At 37.2% G+C, this 17638-nt stretch overlaps 1 protein-coding gene across 3 annotated transcripts in view; it reads left to right on the forward strand.

The window, feature by feature from the left end:
- Positions 1-17638, forward strand: part of LOC143297224 (palmitoyltransferase ZDHHC16-like) — a 52059-nt gene that overhangs the window by 14284 nt on the left and 20137 nt on the right. For all 3 annotated transcript variants that reach the window (XR_013057231.1, XM_076609452.1, XM_076609465.1), the window contains exons 4-8: positions 6963-7074; positions 10072-10205; positions 10940-11011; positions 11368-11613; positions 12439-12509. Coding sequence is in view for 2 of the 3 variants with exons in the window: in XM_076609452.1 (XP_076465567.1) it covers positions 6963-7074; positions 10072-10205; positions 10940-11011; positions 11368-11613; positions 12439-12509 (635 nt within the window). In the remaining variant the exon portion in view is untranslated. The remainder of the gene's footprint in view (positions 1-6962; positions 7075-10071; positions 10206-10939; positions 11012-11367; positions 11614-12438; positions 12510-17638) is intronic.

Below are 17638 nucleotides of genomic sequence, written 5' to 3' on the forward strand. Positions count from 1 at the left end.
CCCATATGCATTTGCCAGATCCAGCCATACCACGTCAAAGTTCTTTTTCTATGCCTTTGCTCTTTGGATTGCATCCCAAATCATTGTAGCATGTTCTACAGAGCCAGGAACTCCTGGGATGCCACCTTTCTGGACTGACACATCCAGGTACTCATTTTCTATGAGGTATTTTGTCAGTCTTGCAGCCATGACAGAGAAGAAGATTTTCCTTTGACATTCAGGAACGATATTGGTCTGAACTGGCTGATGGTATTTGAATTCTGCTCTTTCGGGATGTACACGCCATCAGCTATCATCCACTGGTCACTGATCTTCAGGTTCCTCCATGCTGATCTTATCACTGTGTGGAGCCACTCAAGGACTTTAGGACATTTCTTGTACAGCAGATATAGTATTCCGTTTGGTCCTGGTGATGATTTGGCCCAGGCTTCTTGACCACTTTCTGTACTTCCTCAAGGGTTGGTGGTTTATGGCTGAACTTCTTCTCTGGTTTCCTGGGATGAACCAAACCCTTGAGATCTAGTGGTTTCTTGTTTTGCAGATCAGAATACATTTTCCTGAGGTGCTGTTCAAGTGTTTCTTTGTCTGCTGTGAGTGTCCCTGATTTGGGCTGCTCGAACAGTTTCCTGGCAAACTGAAAGGGGTCTCAGAAGAAGTAGTCGTGTGTATTCTTCTTTTTGCTCCTTTTCCTCCTCATTGATTCTGCTTTACTGAGGGCACCGTTGCTATGCTTTCAGGTCTTTCCAAAGTTTCTGTTGGCCCTGCTTCTCAAATTCTGAAGCTGTCTTCATCGTTTTCTTGAACTTTCTTTTTGCATTTTGGATGTTGTCCATTTCTCATTGTCACCTGGATATTTGAGGAGGTGTTCTTGTCTTTGGTTCTTTCACTCCATAGTTTTCCCGACAGGTTGCATACATGATATCTTCGTAGGTGGCAAACCTGTGTTCCAAGGTGTCCTTTCTTATCAGGACATCAAGTTTTCGGACTATTTTCTGGTCAAACTCTTCCCATTCCATTTTTGCACTTGCAGGTGGCAAGTTTAGTTTCTGGCATTTGGCATCAAGATCTTGTACGATTGATTCATCTGAATTATCAGCGTGGATGTCCTTGACACTGTGGTTTGAATCCTGGCCTTGGTTTTCCGACGTCTTATCTGCTGCTGAGCATTCGTCAGATTCTTCATACAACTCTTTTTGGTCCTGTGGATCTTCATGCCACACTCAGTTGAGAATTTCCACCCACAGACACATGGGAATTCCATCAGTTCTGAAATTGTAGTCCGTTTACTGTTTCCAGTTGTGATTCTGTTGGTGCCAAAGGATTCATCATTCTCTCCCCCTTTCGGTGAATCCTGCGAGCATCTCTTCTTTGAACAACTTGTAGCAATTGATTAAGGGTAAGGTGGGCTGCCAATCCATGGAACCCGAGAGTCTAGTCTTTCCCAGTGTCATTCACTAATAATCCTTTGCCTGTTAATAGACTGAGTTTTGACAGTTTACCCAGAAATGAAAGAATCTGTGATAAATGTTCTACAAACGACATTGTTGATGAGTTTCACTATTTGTTTGTGTGCCCTTTTTTTGAAAGCATCAGACAAACATGTTTATCCAGGTATTATAGAATCCGCCCAAACTCCATTCAATTCTACCTATTGTTTTCTGAAAAAAGCAAAAGAATACTGTTAAAACTTAAATCCTTGGTTTCTGCTATACGTAGCTCTTTTCATTAATGTTTTGTCTATTGATATGATTTTTGTTTTTGTTTTTGGGTTGTGAGGGGTGGGGGGGATTGATTTTTTGTTTGTTTGTATTATGAATGAAATAGTACTTGCCAGAGTGTATATTAAGTGATTGAACGACTGAACCTACTTCTTGTTTTTGACATCACTCTTTTTATGTTTATAGGACATGTGTAAAAGATGAATGTATGTAATGTTTCTGTGTCCCAAGGGGGCACACGAAATAAACTGTTTGGCTTGCCTTACCTTGCCTTGCCTTGCCTGTTTACCAAGTCATCTATCTCACAGTTCTCTACATTGGATTCATTACATAAACATTCATAAAATCTTTGAACTTCCCGTAGATTCCTTTCTTGTTTGTTTATAACATTACCCTCCTTATCAATGAGCTTAGCCATATTCTTACTTATATGATGTCACTTCTCTAAATTACAAAAAATACCTTGTTAACTTCTCACCCTCAGATATCCATCTGGCCCTTGACCTCAAGAGTACTCCTTCAGTTCTTTTTTCTCTGATATTTTTTAACTGTTCTTTCTTTATTTGAACTGTTCTAAATCTTCTCGCGTGTAACCTTTTGCTTCAAATAGCTGTATATCTTTTTCTGATCTATCTTCTTTTTCATTTGTTTTCTTCTTTTTCATACAAGTGTAATATATTGTTTTTGACCTTATCTTTATATGAAAAAAAAATTAAAGATATATAATCAGAAATAGAAATCTGCAAATCAAATAAAAGAAAAGTCTCAACAGTTTCTCTGGCATATGGACTGAAGGCATACTGTTCTATAACCTTTTTCATCTCATTAATTTCTTTGAGATGTGTCTTTCAATAATGAAGTATTGAATTTCCAAAATGTGTTTTGTTTTACTATTTCACCTAACTAATTTTATAAGAATAAGTGAATGATCTGTTCTGTAACCACATTCAATATCTGCATCTTCAATTAAGGTAATTACTGGATCTGAAATAAGAAAAAAATCAAGTCTAGCTTATCTCTGACAGTCAGGATTTAAATCTCACCAGGTCATTAAGTTCTAACTCAAGTATCATGTTATCAACTATTTCTCTACTTTTGGGATCATTGACATGCTTGTAATTACAATAGTCTCTGGATGGATCAAGAACCAAATTAAAATCTCCAGCTATTATTACATTACTAACACTAGTTACTTCATGTATACTCTCAAAGATTTAGACTAATGCAACTCTCTTCTCATCGGTTGTCCTCAAACACTCCTCAGACCACTACAGCAGGTACAAAACTCCGCCGCCAAACTGATTATAAAGCAAAAAGATCCGCACACTGCACACCCCTTCTAAAAGAGTTGCACTGGCTACCCATAGAGCAAAGAATCAAATATAAAGCTGCATGTCTCTGCTACTATGTTATAATTGGAACTGCATCCTGATACCTCTCTGACATCTTTCAAATCTTTGTACCCTCCTGTTCTCTTTGTTGTGCTTCTGATGATAGAACCTTCCGTGTCCCAAAATACAAAAGAGAACAGCGCGGTGGTCGAGCCTTTTCATCATCTGCTGTTCAAATATGGAACTCCTTGCCTCACCACGTCCGTCACAGCCCCTCACTGCCTTCCTTTAAATCTGACCTCAAGACTTTCCTCTTCCAGCACCATTTCCTCTAGACCCTCTCTCAATACATGGAAGTAGTTTGTTGATTGTGTAGGGATAGTCATAATGCTGTATTATGTGTGTGTCGAATGTATGGATGGATGGATGGATGTTTGTATTGTATGTACGAGTTTGTATGTGCATATATATGTTTGTTGTGTATGAATGTGAGTTGGGGACTGAGTGTATTTCGTATGTGTGTAGATTGTAAAGCGCTTTGTGCAATGAGGAAAGTGCTGATGAATGTCCAGTTATTATCATCATTATTATTGTTATCAAAATCCATAACTTTTTGTTTTAAGGCCGTATAAAAATCTGGATAATTATTGTTTGGTTCATACACATTCACTAATAGAAAATCTATACCTCCAGTTTCAATAAGCACAATGATATAATTTCCGCTATTTCCTTTTAAGACCTGTTTAACTTTAAAGTCAGAATTATATTTGAAAAGTATAGCTACACCTCTTGAATTAGAAACATAACTTGAAAAAAAGACCTTGATATGCCCATTCTGATATATGATATTTTTCCATTTTTTCTTCATAGTGGGTATCTTGCAAGAAGTAAACAGAACATGCCTTGCAGACTCGTACCACGCCCACGTCCAAGTTTTCATTCTAGACTTTATTTTATTCAACACCAAAACAAAAACCTGAATAATAAAGAAAAGAAAGAAAACAAGCAAAGGGGATTATGGTCAAAACAAGAACGCCTGAGAATCGACAGACAGGCAGAAAATACAAAAAAAACTTAGCCGTATGAAGAGCACAGGAACAGGAGTCATGGCTGCCGGAAAAAGAGGGCGCTAGCCAGGGGGACAAAGGGGAGGTTACCTACTTCCGGGAGGTTATCGGCCGTAGTACTTTCGTTTTCTCCGCATAGGCAGATAGTAGTTTGCACAGGACAGGAATGTCAGACCCCTGCCGGAGTCTGCACTAGTTGGGTCACGGTAAGTATGTTATTTAAACGTAATTTTAGATTGAAAATTTCCTTTTAATATACCATGTTCACATGGCCATGGCAAAATAATAGCAGAAAACAAAACAGTGTCTGCCATATCCACATGATTATGGTGTATAAATAGAAATGAAACAAGAGATTTTATACCAATTACAAAAGGGGTGCTGTATCACAGAATGGAACATCTTAAAAATGAACTATTCGTAGTTCAAAGTAACTCAAAGCAACTGAGCGAGTAATCTGTGGAATTCTTCCACTGAGAAAATCATGGAAATCTGTGAAGCTCTTCCACAGACAGTCAGCACAGGAGGTTAAAAATCATAATGAAGAGGTGCTTGATTAGCAGCTGGATTGGCAGCTCTATGTCCCCAAAATAACCAAAATAATATTGTATATGGGGCCTTGTGAACTCATAACATGAGCCACTGGGAATCTGCTGCGCAAAGGAAGATCATCTGGATCCCAGCTTGGAAAGGCTGCTTGGAAACCCTGTTTGGCACAACGCTCACACCTACGCACATCATCAGCAACTCCATTTCTATGCTGACATTCACAAGCAAAAATTCTCATCCCTGGATCATTCCTATACATGTAAGCGATACAATTAAAACAGTACACAAAAATTGAGCATTTAACATCTGTCAGTTTCAGCATTTTTGCAACAAAAGAAAACATATTTTTCTTGTTCCAAATGTCTGTTTCATGCTCCAGAACTTTGTGTTTACATCAGAAGGTCACAAAATAACCTTGAACGTTAGGCAAGGTCAGCATTGCTGTACTGAAGTTCAAAACACACATGCCAGTATGTAAACTATTAATTCTTATGAGCTTCAAGAAGTGATCTATATGTGATAGAGTAGTGGTAAGGGGCTTTAATTTTCATAAGAGATATTTAAAGAATTAAAACATCCTTGCTCGCAAGCACCAAGTTGTAACAAAGTACACTTGCATGGTAAAGGGCTGTTTAATTTAGAAATGAATTTAATTTGGATAAAAGAATTGAAACATTAAAGGGAATAATTTGGATCTATTTTGTTGTGGATCTTTATCCTGTTGCAAGAATATTTTCAAGGATCAAAATCCTGTCGGCGACCCCACTTCTGTAGCCGTGGTCCTGAGTGGTATTATTATATTAAAGGGGATGATACGAAAGAATTACTGATTTACTGTATTAAAGGATAGAAAAATATCCATGTGCAGGCCAGGGGCATATGGCAGGCCAGTCACAAAAGGGTTTTCTGTTGTTTTATTACAATATTAAATAAAGAAGAAGAGATAAGAGAAGATGAGAAGATAAAGAGAAAACAGTGCAAGCGATACGTAGCGAGATGTTGGCCTCTGGGACATCGCACACAACACACGCTCTGTGTATGACACAGCAAGCGAGAGAGAGAGCAGGCTCTAGCCAGTGACTGGCCAGGTGGAAAGTAACCAGTTATCACCTGCTGTGGCTACTTATGCAAGTTGAGTGAACTGCAATGACGCTCACATGGCCCGTGAAACAAAACGTCCCAAATCAGGCTAAATCTGATTAGAACTGTGTTTGTTACAAGGTGTTCAGTGATCGATTTCTTAGTGATCCCTGAACCGATTTACGTCAGATGGGTCGCAAAAGAAATAGCTCAACACCTACTTTCTAATGAGAAAAAAATGAAGTGTTGATTATTTACGATGAATTTATAATCTTAATTTAAGTCACCTGAAAAGGGTCAGTTTTAGCGAGCTTTCGCTGAAAATTACAAACTGCGTTAAATCAGTTTAACGTAGGCAAACACAAATGGAATAGATTTAAAGATGGAATTGCGACAGTTCTGCCAGTGTATAATACTTGTAGTTACTGATCCGACAAAAGAGATATTTAATTAAATACGGTGTAGCAGAAACACAAGTTTCAGCTCACCCAATGGTGTCGAGCAACACTAGTTGTGGAGTGGTTGTGTGACGAGAAGGACAAAATGATGTAAGCTTAACATCACTTGAAATCTTTAGACTGATGAACGATTAAACTAAAATCAAGTATGCTTCTAAATGATTAAAGTGTGTGTTGTTAGACTGGATTTAATAGATGTTTAGAGAATAGGTTTAGAATGGGCTTTGCATTCAAACTGGGAATGGCATCGCACATTCTGCGCAAGTCATTGAAGACCAGCGGTGGGTGCGATATGAAAAAAGCGTCTACTATAGTTTGTATGGTAAACAGTCAGTGAAGCCAGCCAAGCGCTTGGCTACATATAGCATAAAGATTAATCAAAACTGAGCAGGAGAGTCATTTCTTGAAATTAACTTGCTATTTCACCCACTAAAAACAGTTGATAATGAAGTGAATGTTTAATAATCTTTTATGAATTGCACAGTTCTTCCAGGACTTCAAACGGAAAAAATGTACATACATACACACACTATCAGTAGACATAGTTGATTTGAATGTTACATGATGACCAGATGACACACTAAATCAGTCTAACAGAAATCTTTAGGCTTGGAAATACTGTTGACTGCCAGATTGAGTACCAAAGATAAAAATGTATGACAAACCTTGTCAGGGTGCCAGAAAGCTTACCCATTGAAGAGATGGTGGTGGGACATTACAGGCAATATGTAACATGAGTTGTAACATGCATGTTTTCAGAGCATGCCTCAGGTGGTGTCAATCTGTAAGAAATGCATCAGCCCAAAACCACCACGGTCACATCACTGTTCAGTGTGCAAGCGATGCATTCTGAAGATGGATCATCACTGCCGTATCCTTGACAGTTTTATGATTTTACAGAAATAATGTACAAACTGTAATGTCTTCTGTCTGTCTGACCTTTTTTTTCTGTTTTTTTTTGTTGTTGTTTTTTTTCTGCCCGATTGTCTGCACTGTTAAGTGGCATTACTCCCACGCCACTCATTCTAAAGTCTCCCAAACACGGCCACACCTGGGTTCATATGTCGCAGTGCCAGTGTCGGCAGTCCACAGGGAACCATTGATGTTAAGTCGCCAGGAGGCCACACACCAAAGGAGACTTGCACTGCTGCTGAGTCACTTTGGTGGAGTTCAGTAGGACACCACATACTAAGCCCCCTACTGATGATGATAATGGCTTTGGTGAGGAACCAGACTGAGTTGAGTGTCCCCCCATAGCGTGGAGACTGCCACCATATCCCTCAAGTGACAGTCCCCCATGAATCTGCCAACACTGGAGACCTTGACAGAACTCGTCCAAAGCATTGAAGTGGATAAGTATCAAAACTGAGGTCACAATGAGAGCAGTGCATGAAAGGCCACATAATTTGGGACTAAAAAGAAAAAAAAAAAGAAAATGATGATGAAGAAGGAGGAGAATGACAGTGATGATAAAGATGCTGTTATGGAGGAGGTCCATTTAGGTTTGGAATTAGTGGAAAGGCTATAATTTACGCTTCCTCAGTTCCTGTCATAATGATATCCCAGCATTAACCAGGCTTGAGGGATACAGATACTTACAGTGTTGGTCAGGAAGTTAGAGCAACACACCCAAAGACGCATCCGTGAAGTCGGTGATATTCAACTGTGTGGTCTTGGTCTTCCCATTCAAGCCAGTAGCACATAGCTGGGTAGGAACCGGCTATGGAATTTGAAAAGCCATCCTTCCAGCTGTCATGTTTCTGACCATGGAGTTTGTGGCATGTGTGTAAACCCATCTCAACTTAACTAGATATTGCTACTAGTAAAATGCATTTGTGCATTAGAACTTTCTGAGGCACAGGGATGTTCTTCATTTCACCAACTGCAAAGGGATTGACTAACTCTTTTGCAGTAAAGTCAACAGCATGATCAGTAGCTTTATGATAGTGGCATTCAAGGCATACTTTTGTTGACTCACTTGTGTAAGCAAAGTGAGTCTGTGTTTTAACCCGGTGTTCGGTTGTCTGTCTGTGTGTGTGTGTGTGTGTGTGTCCGTGGTAAACTTTAACATTGACATTTTCTCTGCAAATACTTTGTCAGTTGACACCAAATTAGGCATAAATATAGGAAAAATTCAGTTCTTTCCAGTCATCTTGTTTAAAACAATATTGCACCTCTGGGACAGGCACAAAAAAATAAAAAAAGAAGCCAAATTATATGCAAACTGCATTTACTGTTATATTTATATATTTTTTTATTCTCTAAGCTTGGCACTTTGATCTGATATTCTGACACAACAACAAGAGCAGTCATTTTTATCATTTTTTGTTCAAACAGGAACTTCTTTTGCTAAGCATGGAAGTTATATTTATTTTGCATGTCTTTGGTGCAGATAGTAAAAAAAGGGAAATTAATCTGTAATTAATGCTAGGGGACTTAATTTGCTTTAAACTGATCTTTCTCATCTTAAACATTACATTTTGAAATTATACTCAATACATAAAAAGCTTGTGTGTTTTACTCTCAGTGTACAGGGCTTTCACTATGTTCATTCGCCCAAGTGGTCTTTTTCGGAAAATACTAAAATCAATAGGACGAGTGGACTTTATAGATCTGTTGGCTGAGCCCTGAAGGTCATGGGCAAAAATCAGTTGCGTACACATATTTATAGATATTCAAAGCGCATGCTCATATTCTTCGCTAACGCAAATGACACCATTTTGTTTCAAGTTGTTGACCTGCCTGTTCAATCCTATATTCAATCGACAATACACGATAACATGTGATGGAAAGTTGGAGAAGGAGACCGTTAAATATTTATTCAGAGAAAGATTTGTGAACGCCTCATTACTTACTGGATTATGCCCTAAACTGCCATAAAAATATCCACAGAATCAGTCGGAATTACACAGTTAAAAATTGTAAACCATGCGAGTTAATACCCTTGAATTGGTGAAACGTAAAAATTTCCATTCTTGACTTTTTTCAAAATGAAGTCCTTTTCACTTCATACGACGTTTAGAAGTACTTGTACTTGGCTCTAAATGTTATTAGTTTAACAAAATACTAAATTTTCATATCAACTTTAAAACTATAACTAGAATGAACATAAAAGAGAAATTGAATGGACCGTATCGTACATTTCTGGCGGGTGTAACTAAACTTGTACATCTATCTAGATCTAGAGAAAACGGCTAAATGTTGCAGTGTGACTGCGGCGATAGCCACGTCTCCTTTACCGCGGACTTAAAAAGAATTTTTTATTGCCTTAAAGATTTTTTTGAATGCCCAAGATACACCAGAATAATATGATTTAAACAGTGTTCTCACTGCGAATACCGCAATCGATTTATCGCCCTTTAAAAAGGTATGTTCAGATATTAAATTTTAGAACGTCAGTTAAGGAGCCATGATAGTGTAATGGTTAAGACAGTTTCTTATCAACGCAGGGTTCGAATCTGGTTAGGACTTTTTTTTTTCTTTTTTTTTAAACCCAAAGCTTTATGATAACAAATACAGAACACATTTTAACGATTAGATTTTTTTTTTAAAAGTGTATCACAAGTGAGTCTTGAAGGCCTTGCCTCTCTTGTTTTAATTTCTTTTGTTTCTTTTTCTAAATTGGGCATTGAGTGAAAAGGACTTACGATGATTAACTGGATTTCAATCTTCAAGTTTTGTTGTTGTTCTTGATAATGGATTACTCACTGTGATAAGAGTTAAATGAAAATAAGGACTGGAGTGGGACATACTTTCTATCTTGAGGACTTACCATTTGTAACAGAGATTGGCTTGCGAAACTGTACATTTTATTTGTTAATAATTCTGTAAGATTATGATATAATTCATATTCCTTAACTCCCAATAGCTTGGCTGAACAACTGTGTTGGCCATTATAATCATCGATATTTCTTCTTGTTTTGTTTCTACATGTGGTTTGGCACTGTCTATGTCACATTTGCTGGTCATGATGTCTTCAAACAGCATTTCTTTGGAAAGCAGGCAAGACAGTTCTTTTTAAATTCAAATGATATGTCATATAGTTGATACGGTTTTGTTATTACTTACCATGAATTAATCAGGTTTCAAGTTTTTTTTCCCATTGAAATATGAATATTTTTTATTCAGAGAGCAAATAAAGTTGAAATATTTACCCAGCTATGCTGTTTACAGAAGAACTGGTAACAAGGGCCATAGAATAACTGGTAACAAAGGTCATAAAGACTGTCAAAAGAAGACATACATTAAGACCAAAAATTACAGGTCATACATGTGCAATGACAAGAACATGGCCAACAGTGAAACAATTGAACGACAGTATATTTTGACGATGAAAAATTGCAAATTGATATCATTGTACATGAGCACACAAATCCAGATATGCTTCCAGCTCTGTAGTATTTTTTACAGTTTGTATCCCCAGGTTTTGTTGTTGTTGAAAGGTTTTAACATGTCTTTTTATCATTCTCAAAACTTGAGCATAATCATGGGCAGGAACAGTCCTAAAATAAGTTCTCATCTTCTTGGTGCAAAACTGTTTGTCTTTTAACACACACACACACACACACACACACACACACACACACACACACACACACACAGAGCATGCAAAACAGAAAATGCAAACTGTGGAATGTTAGTCTTGTGTGAATATTCCAGTCATGTATCCTTGTTTTCACTGGAATAGGACAGTTGTTTTGTGAATTTGTTTTACTCATGATAGCTGTATTTTGCAGGAGTTGACTGTACCAGCATTCTTCTTCCCAATCAACATGGTCTACAACAAACTGTTTGGTATAACAGCCAAGGTATTAATGTACTCTGTGGAGAGTGTGCACTTTAAAAAGAGCTCAAGTAACATTTCCATAGCAGTTTCTTTAAGAAATAAAGATGCTGAAAACAAAAAGTTTTAATTTCTGCGATTAAAAGTAAATATACTGAGATGGAAATTTGACATCTACATGACTACCAACTTCCATTTCCCCCATCTAATATCATTTTCAGTGGAAGGACAAAATTGCAGTGACTCAAATGCCTGTTTATGTGCACACTAATAAACACCTGTATGCAGACCACATCACACTGTTTCTTTTGAAACTTATGATAAACATTGAAATGTTATATTTCAAAGCTTATACGTTGTGTTTTTGTGCTCTGTTTTCAGTCTTTGGAAAGTGGAGCCAACTCTGAAAATGGCATCAAACCCAATAGCAGCCCTGAAAACTTGAATGGCTATGGGGATATGCTTTTCCATAATGCCATCATCTTCCAGTTCATATTGTGTGCGGGAGTGGCTGTGGCACTGGGTCTTCTCACACTGTGGCACGCTCGACTCATAAGTTGTGGGGAAACCAGCATTGAGGCGCACATCAACACAAAACAGCGGAAACAATACAAGAAAAAGGGCTTGGTATGTTACAGAAGGAATACAACATTGATTTGTATAAGGCAGGCATATCGGTTTATTTTGTGGTTGATGCAGCAAAGAATTTGTAAAGTAAAATGAGAAATTCAAAAAAGAAAAAAAGAAAAAGAAAGTAAAAGTAAAATAAGTGTAAACATTACTTTTGATGGTATGTATTGAAAAAAAAAGATATTAATTTCTTGATCATTTAATGCTATATGTGGTTTGAAAAGATCTTTCAAACTAATGAGACAAGACACATTGATCTGCTCTTTTTATGGAATGATTCCATATGCTTGATCTTTTAAAAATGAAAATTCAAAGACACTTTGTTTAGATTTAGCATGTAAAATTCTCTTTGGCAAATGATAAAAGCATTGGTTAGAAATCAAATGTTAGAAATCAAATACCTGTAAAATGTCTTTGTTTTTTATAATGAAAATTATCTTTACTCAAGAACTTGACAAATCATATATAAATTAAATGCATTGAATTGTGTGTTTTTAACTTTCCACCTTTGAACTCTCTCCTTGCCCCATTGTCCCTTTGTCTTGGGACTTTCAAAAGAACACAATAAATACATACATTCATGTATGACATCTGTATATATGTACCATGACAAAACAGTCTTTTTATGTGACTCATTCACAACACTAACATGTTTTTGTTTAACTTAAGATTTGATTGTGTGTGTGTGTATGTGTGTGTGTGTGTGTGTGTGTGTGTGTGTGTGTGTGTGTGTGTGTGTGTGTGTGTGTGTGTGTGGGCACATACATATTTCTCAGTTATGTGTATATATAAAGAATTTCAGAATGGTGGCTTTACTTTCAGATTTACAAAAACCCATACAACTTTGGTATTTGGGGAAACTGGAAAAGATTTTTAGGTCTTGATCATGGCAGGTAAGCATTTTTTATTAATACAGTCGAAGCCACTTATGACGAAGTCGGATGTAACAAATGCCAGATATAATGAAGCAAAAAGGTTGGTCCTGGCAAAAATCCTTCTTTACATGACTGAAATACGTCCGATGTAACAAAGTTGGATGTAATGAAATGCGACTTGTAACGAAATGGTTTTGGGGTTCCCAGTTAGTGATTACACTGGTTATAATGAAGCCACTGCATATAGGGAATCATATGTTCAGCCCCATGAAGAGTTCAAGCCGGTTATAGCGGGGTGGTTACTTTTGTGTCAGGGAACCATTTCTCGAAAATGGTTGGTTAGTTCACTGTGATGTATATTGCTTCATATGATTGCTGGCTATTCTAGGGATATGGAGGAGTGTCCACATAGGCACATAAAATGTAGAGCTTTCTATGCATTGCTCTGAATAGAAATCACATGTTTATACGTGTGTTTGACTTGCAGCATAACTCTAAGCATTATTTTCTTACACAGCGTCACATACACATAGGTAGAAAAAAGTTCACAGTGTATTTTACTGTATGTTTGTTGCATTGTAAACACCACCTCTGTAATTTGTAAGCAATAAAATTGTATTGTAATGTCCTGTAAAGTGAGTGTCTGTGATTGTCGGAAAAGAGTGGTCGACTCGTGTGGGGTCCAAAGACTGTAGATGGAGGAGAGATGCTAAAGGGATGAGGGTTTGGTGAAAGGGAAGGAGGGTGTCAGGCTTTGATTTCTTAAGCCATTTCATCTTGGCATCTGTAGTCACAAAAGTTTATTGCTAAAACGATTTTAAATAATTCAAGAAGTTGAAAGAAAAGCTGATGTAGAAATGTCAAAAAATATTGTTTTCTTTTCAGGACCTTATTCAGACACTATTTGTTTTTGGTTATTGTGATTTCTTGTCAAGCTGTGACAAGCACAAAATGCTCTCCAGTATGGCAGACTGAAAATCAATTAAGTTTTTATTTCCATACCAGTGACCTAACAGTGTGAAACAGTAAATGAACAGTGCAGAAATCCTTTCCTTTCCCCATCCCGCCTTCAAATAGTGCCGTTGTATGATTTTTTATGACCTTTTCTTCTGAACTTTTCAGAATAATACAGTGAATTTTGTTCACCTGTTTTACTTATTATTGGTTTCTAAGCCTTCAAATTGCAATATAGGCCTATGTGATCTGTTTACATTAATATACAGCCATATTTTGGAAAGAAATTAAAAAAAAATCATTTTTATTAAAGTCAATTACAGCCTAGGAAACGAACTTGATTACTGATAATATAAGCAGGCATGCACATGTATGTGTGTGTTGTGTGTATTTGTGTATGTGTGTGAAAGAGAGCGGGCAGGGGGAGGGGAGAGATGACATGCCGGATATAACAAAGCAACCTGATGGAAACTGGTTATAAACAGTTTGTCGGATGTAACAAAAGCCAGACATAAAGCAATTTTGAATGTCCCCGGTGATTCATTATAAGCGGCTTCGACTGTACTTTTAACACTGATGTATGAAAGTTTTCTTTTTCAAAACACTTGCCTGTACATGTCAGTGCCAAATGGCCAACTAATGTTCACATTGGGCAAGTTTTGTTTGCTTATTCCAACAAAAGTGCTGCATGGATTAGCCTCCTGCGAAGCTTACTTTCTCATTGGCATTCAAGTTTGGTTTTAGACTAAGTTTCAAAGCATCAAGAATTATCTTCAAATTAGAATAATTAGTGTTGATCAATCAGTTGATGACTGTCTGTGACACTGCAGATCCATGTGATAAAAAAGTTGCATTGAAGTCTATATTTTGACATCGTTTTGTCATGCAGTGAAAGTTGAAAGCTTTGAGAAGTTCAACCAGTCATGAAATGCATTGCTGTATGGTCAAGGTCAAAGACAATTTCATTAGCCATTTGTCACATGCGTTAACCTTTAGACTGCCACATAAGTTGTTCCTGAACAGCCACTGCCATGTAAGTGGTTCCAAAATGGTGGCTACATATTTCCATCTCATGAAATATTTTACGTTGTTTGGGAGTTATAAATGTGCAAAGGTTCCTCTGTCTCTAATGATAATGTGGAAACCCTTAAAGTCACTGAGGAGTGTGGTTTTTACAGTGATTTTATTGGCTGACTGGAGCATGCCAACAACTTATTATCTATGCGGGCAAGCAAAATGGGGACACCTGGTCCAAGTTGAATGGTAGCAAAACTAAATGCTGTGACACATGGACTTAGCTGCTTAGAGTGAATGCTTGAAAAAGACAAGATGAACTACAATCCAATGATTCTTTGGAAGAGGAAGGTATGGAATATTAGTCTTCTGCTCTTGCTGTTCACCTAGATAGCAGAACATAATTCAACTGCTTGCAGACAGTATTGAGTGATTCAAGAACATAATGCACTGTGTTTGAGGGTCAGGCTCACAAGAAGTAGTAAGGGTGGGGGAGGTATCAGATTAGAGTGTGCAGAGCAAAGCAGTACATGAGGTGGAGTGGGAAGGGGGAGGGGCAGTGGGGGTGAAACTTGCTTGAAACTGGCATGTGAGAAACAGGCCTCGGTGCCGACTTGGCTGGGTGTCTTATTCCTGAGTTAACCACAAAATTTGGCCAAACAGAGCAAACCAACTGGCATAGTTTGCATCAGTTTTACATGGTACAATAAATAACACCAATCAAGATTTGATGAAAAACTGAGAATGTAGGAACGAGAATCATCCCTTGTGCAACCAACAACCATCTACCTGAATATCTAGTCATCAGCCCCATCCACATGTAATATACAGCTTCTGTTCAAATGTGTGTGTGTGTGTGTGTGTGCGTGTGCGCGCGCGTGCATGTGTGTGTGTGTATGTGTGTGTGTGTGTGCAGTATGTGCATATATGAGTATGCACAAGTTTTTTATATTGATATGCACTTGTATGTATCCTAATTTCTACTGTATCTGTGTTTGTGTATGATTTTCGATTTATGTTCGCATCTTGTTATGTAAGAGAGTGAGAGAGAGAGTGCATGCATGTGTGTGTGTGTGTGTGTGTGTGTGTGGGTGTGTGTGTGTGTGTGCGCACAGTACGTGTATGTGTGAGAATGTTCTAGTTTTTATATTGATATGCACTTGTATGTATCCTAATTTCTACTGTATCTGTGTTCAATTTATGTTCATACCTTGTTATGTACTATCCCCCCCAATATTCCTTGTGACCCCGGTACACTTGGTAATAAAGACATATTCTATTCTATTCTGTTCTTAAAAATGTTTGAGATATCACAGTGATTTTTGCTTGCTTTTGGTTTTCCTTTTCATGACAGTAGCTTTTGCTTGCTTTTGTTTTTCCTTTTTATGTATTACTAAATGAAGTGGGAACCATGTATGTTGAAGAAGTACACAGAGGAAGAAAGGAAGTAAGTTTTTTTTCGTTTCTTTCCTTCTTTTAAAGATAATGCATTGATTTATTGTAAGAAAAGAAAATATTACATTAAAATCAGATTTTTTTCAGTACATATGTAACCAATTCTGTATGTGTGTAAGTGATGAAATGTATGTGACTGAGTGTAGGAATATATGGCTGAAGGTGTGTGTTTTACATGTGGAAGTAGGTTGTGAGTTTTGGTTGGATAGGATGAATATATGGAGTGATTTTACAGGGTAGATCCAGTCAACATATTGCTTTACCACTCCTTTATGTGTGTAAGTGGTGGAATGTATGTGACTGATTGTAGGAATATATGGCTGAAAGTGTATGTTTTACATGTGGAAGTAGGTTGTGAGTTTTGGTTGGATGGGATGAATATATGGAGTGATTTCACAGTGTGGGTCAGGTCAGCATATTGTCTTTCACACAAATTAAAAATCAAACATACAGCAATGTAATTCACGATTAATTTATTCTTACTTTAACAAAACAAAACTGGTGGTGTATATCATTTTCAACTGGTTATCATGGGGGATGATCCCAATCAGTCAGAATAACAAAATCAGAAGAGGAAAAAAACAAAAAGACAAAAAACAATAATAAGTGCCCCTGAAACAGACATAACATAGCTGAGAAGAATTTTGTTTCAGTTTGTAGAATAACACATTCACTCAGTATAATAATTGTACACATACACATATCTTATAACATGTACTCTTTACTATGTTTTTTCTTTCTTATGTTTATATATTTCAATATATCAAAGACTTTCTATCAAACAGACAAATAGAAATGAGAACAGGAAGAACATATTTCAAATCCTAGACCAGTTGAAATGGGTTCGCCTCAAGGATCAGTTATTGGACCTATGTTATTTAACATATTATTAACAGATCTACCAAATGAATTACCAAAGATGCAGTACTGTCCCAGTTTGTTGATATTTGTTTATGGATGAAGGTAACAATGAAATGCAAAACACCAACCAGAGTTTCGGATGCAAATTATGTGAGTATTGTCAAATTCAAAACAGCATGTCAAAAAATCCAGTATCAGAGCTGTGCAATGTGACCTTCATCATGTTCATGCCAGCTGCCAGGTGTTAGCATATGTCAATCAGTGTCAGTCTAAAAATAATAATTTGCGTCTGAACTTTTAGATATTTTGCAGACTTGCTGATGATACCCTAAGGTTACTGTGTGGAAATTTTCAATGAATTCGGTTTCTCTATCGCTGACAAAATACTTGTCAAAAAGCCGTTCACTTTTTTGGGGACACCCAATATATATACACACACACACATATTTGTCCTTGGAAGATGTTTTGAATAATTCCTTGGAAGATGTTTTGATTAATTATTTATTATTCCAACAGATTTCTGAATGTTTGAATCAGAGTCCATTTCATATCTACCTTTGACTGATCATGTTTTGTTATAATTGGCATGTGTTATCCTGTTACATGTATGTTAGTTACACTTTGTCAGTCCAATCTTTTGTGTTCTTCATTTTACCCTCTGCCACGTTTTATGATTCATTCCCTGTCTCAACCATCCTACCACCTCTTCCCATAGTCCCCCGCCCCCCTCAGAATGGGGTTATCAAGTTTATTTCTTGAGCCAGTACTAAATGCAGGATGTGGTGCCATACCCTTTAACACCAATTATAAAGTCAAAAGAGCTTATAGAGGTGATGGGGGAAACAGCATTATGGTTTTGGTTG

Source organism: Babylonia areolata, chromosome 2 (genome assembly GCF_041734735.1).
Source record: "Babylonia areolata isolate BAREFJ2019XMU chromosome 2, ASM4173473v1, whole genome shotgun sequence".
Taxonomy (NCBI): domain Eukaryota; kingdom Metazoa; phylum Mollusca; class Gastropoda; order Neogastropoda; family Buccinidae; genus Babylonia; species Babylonia areolata.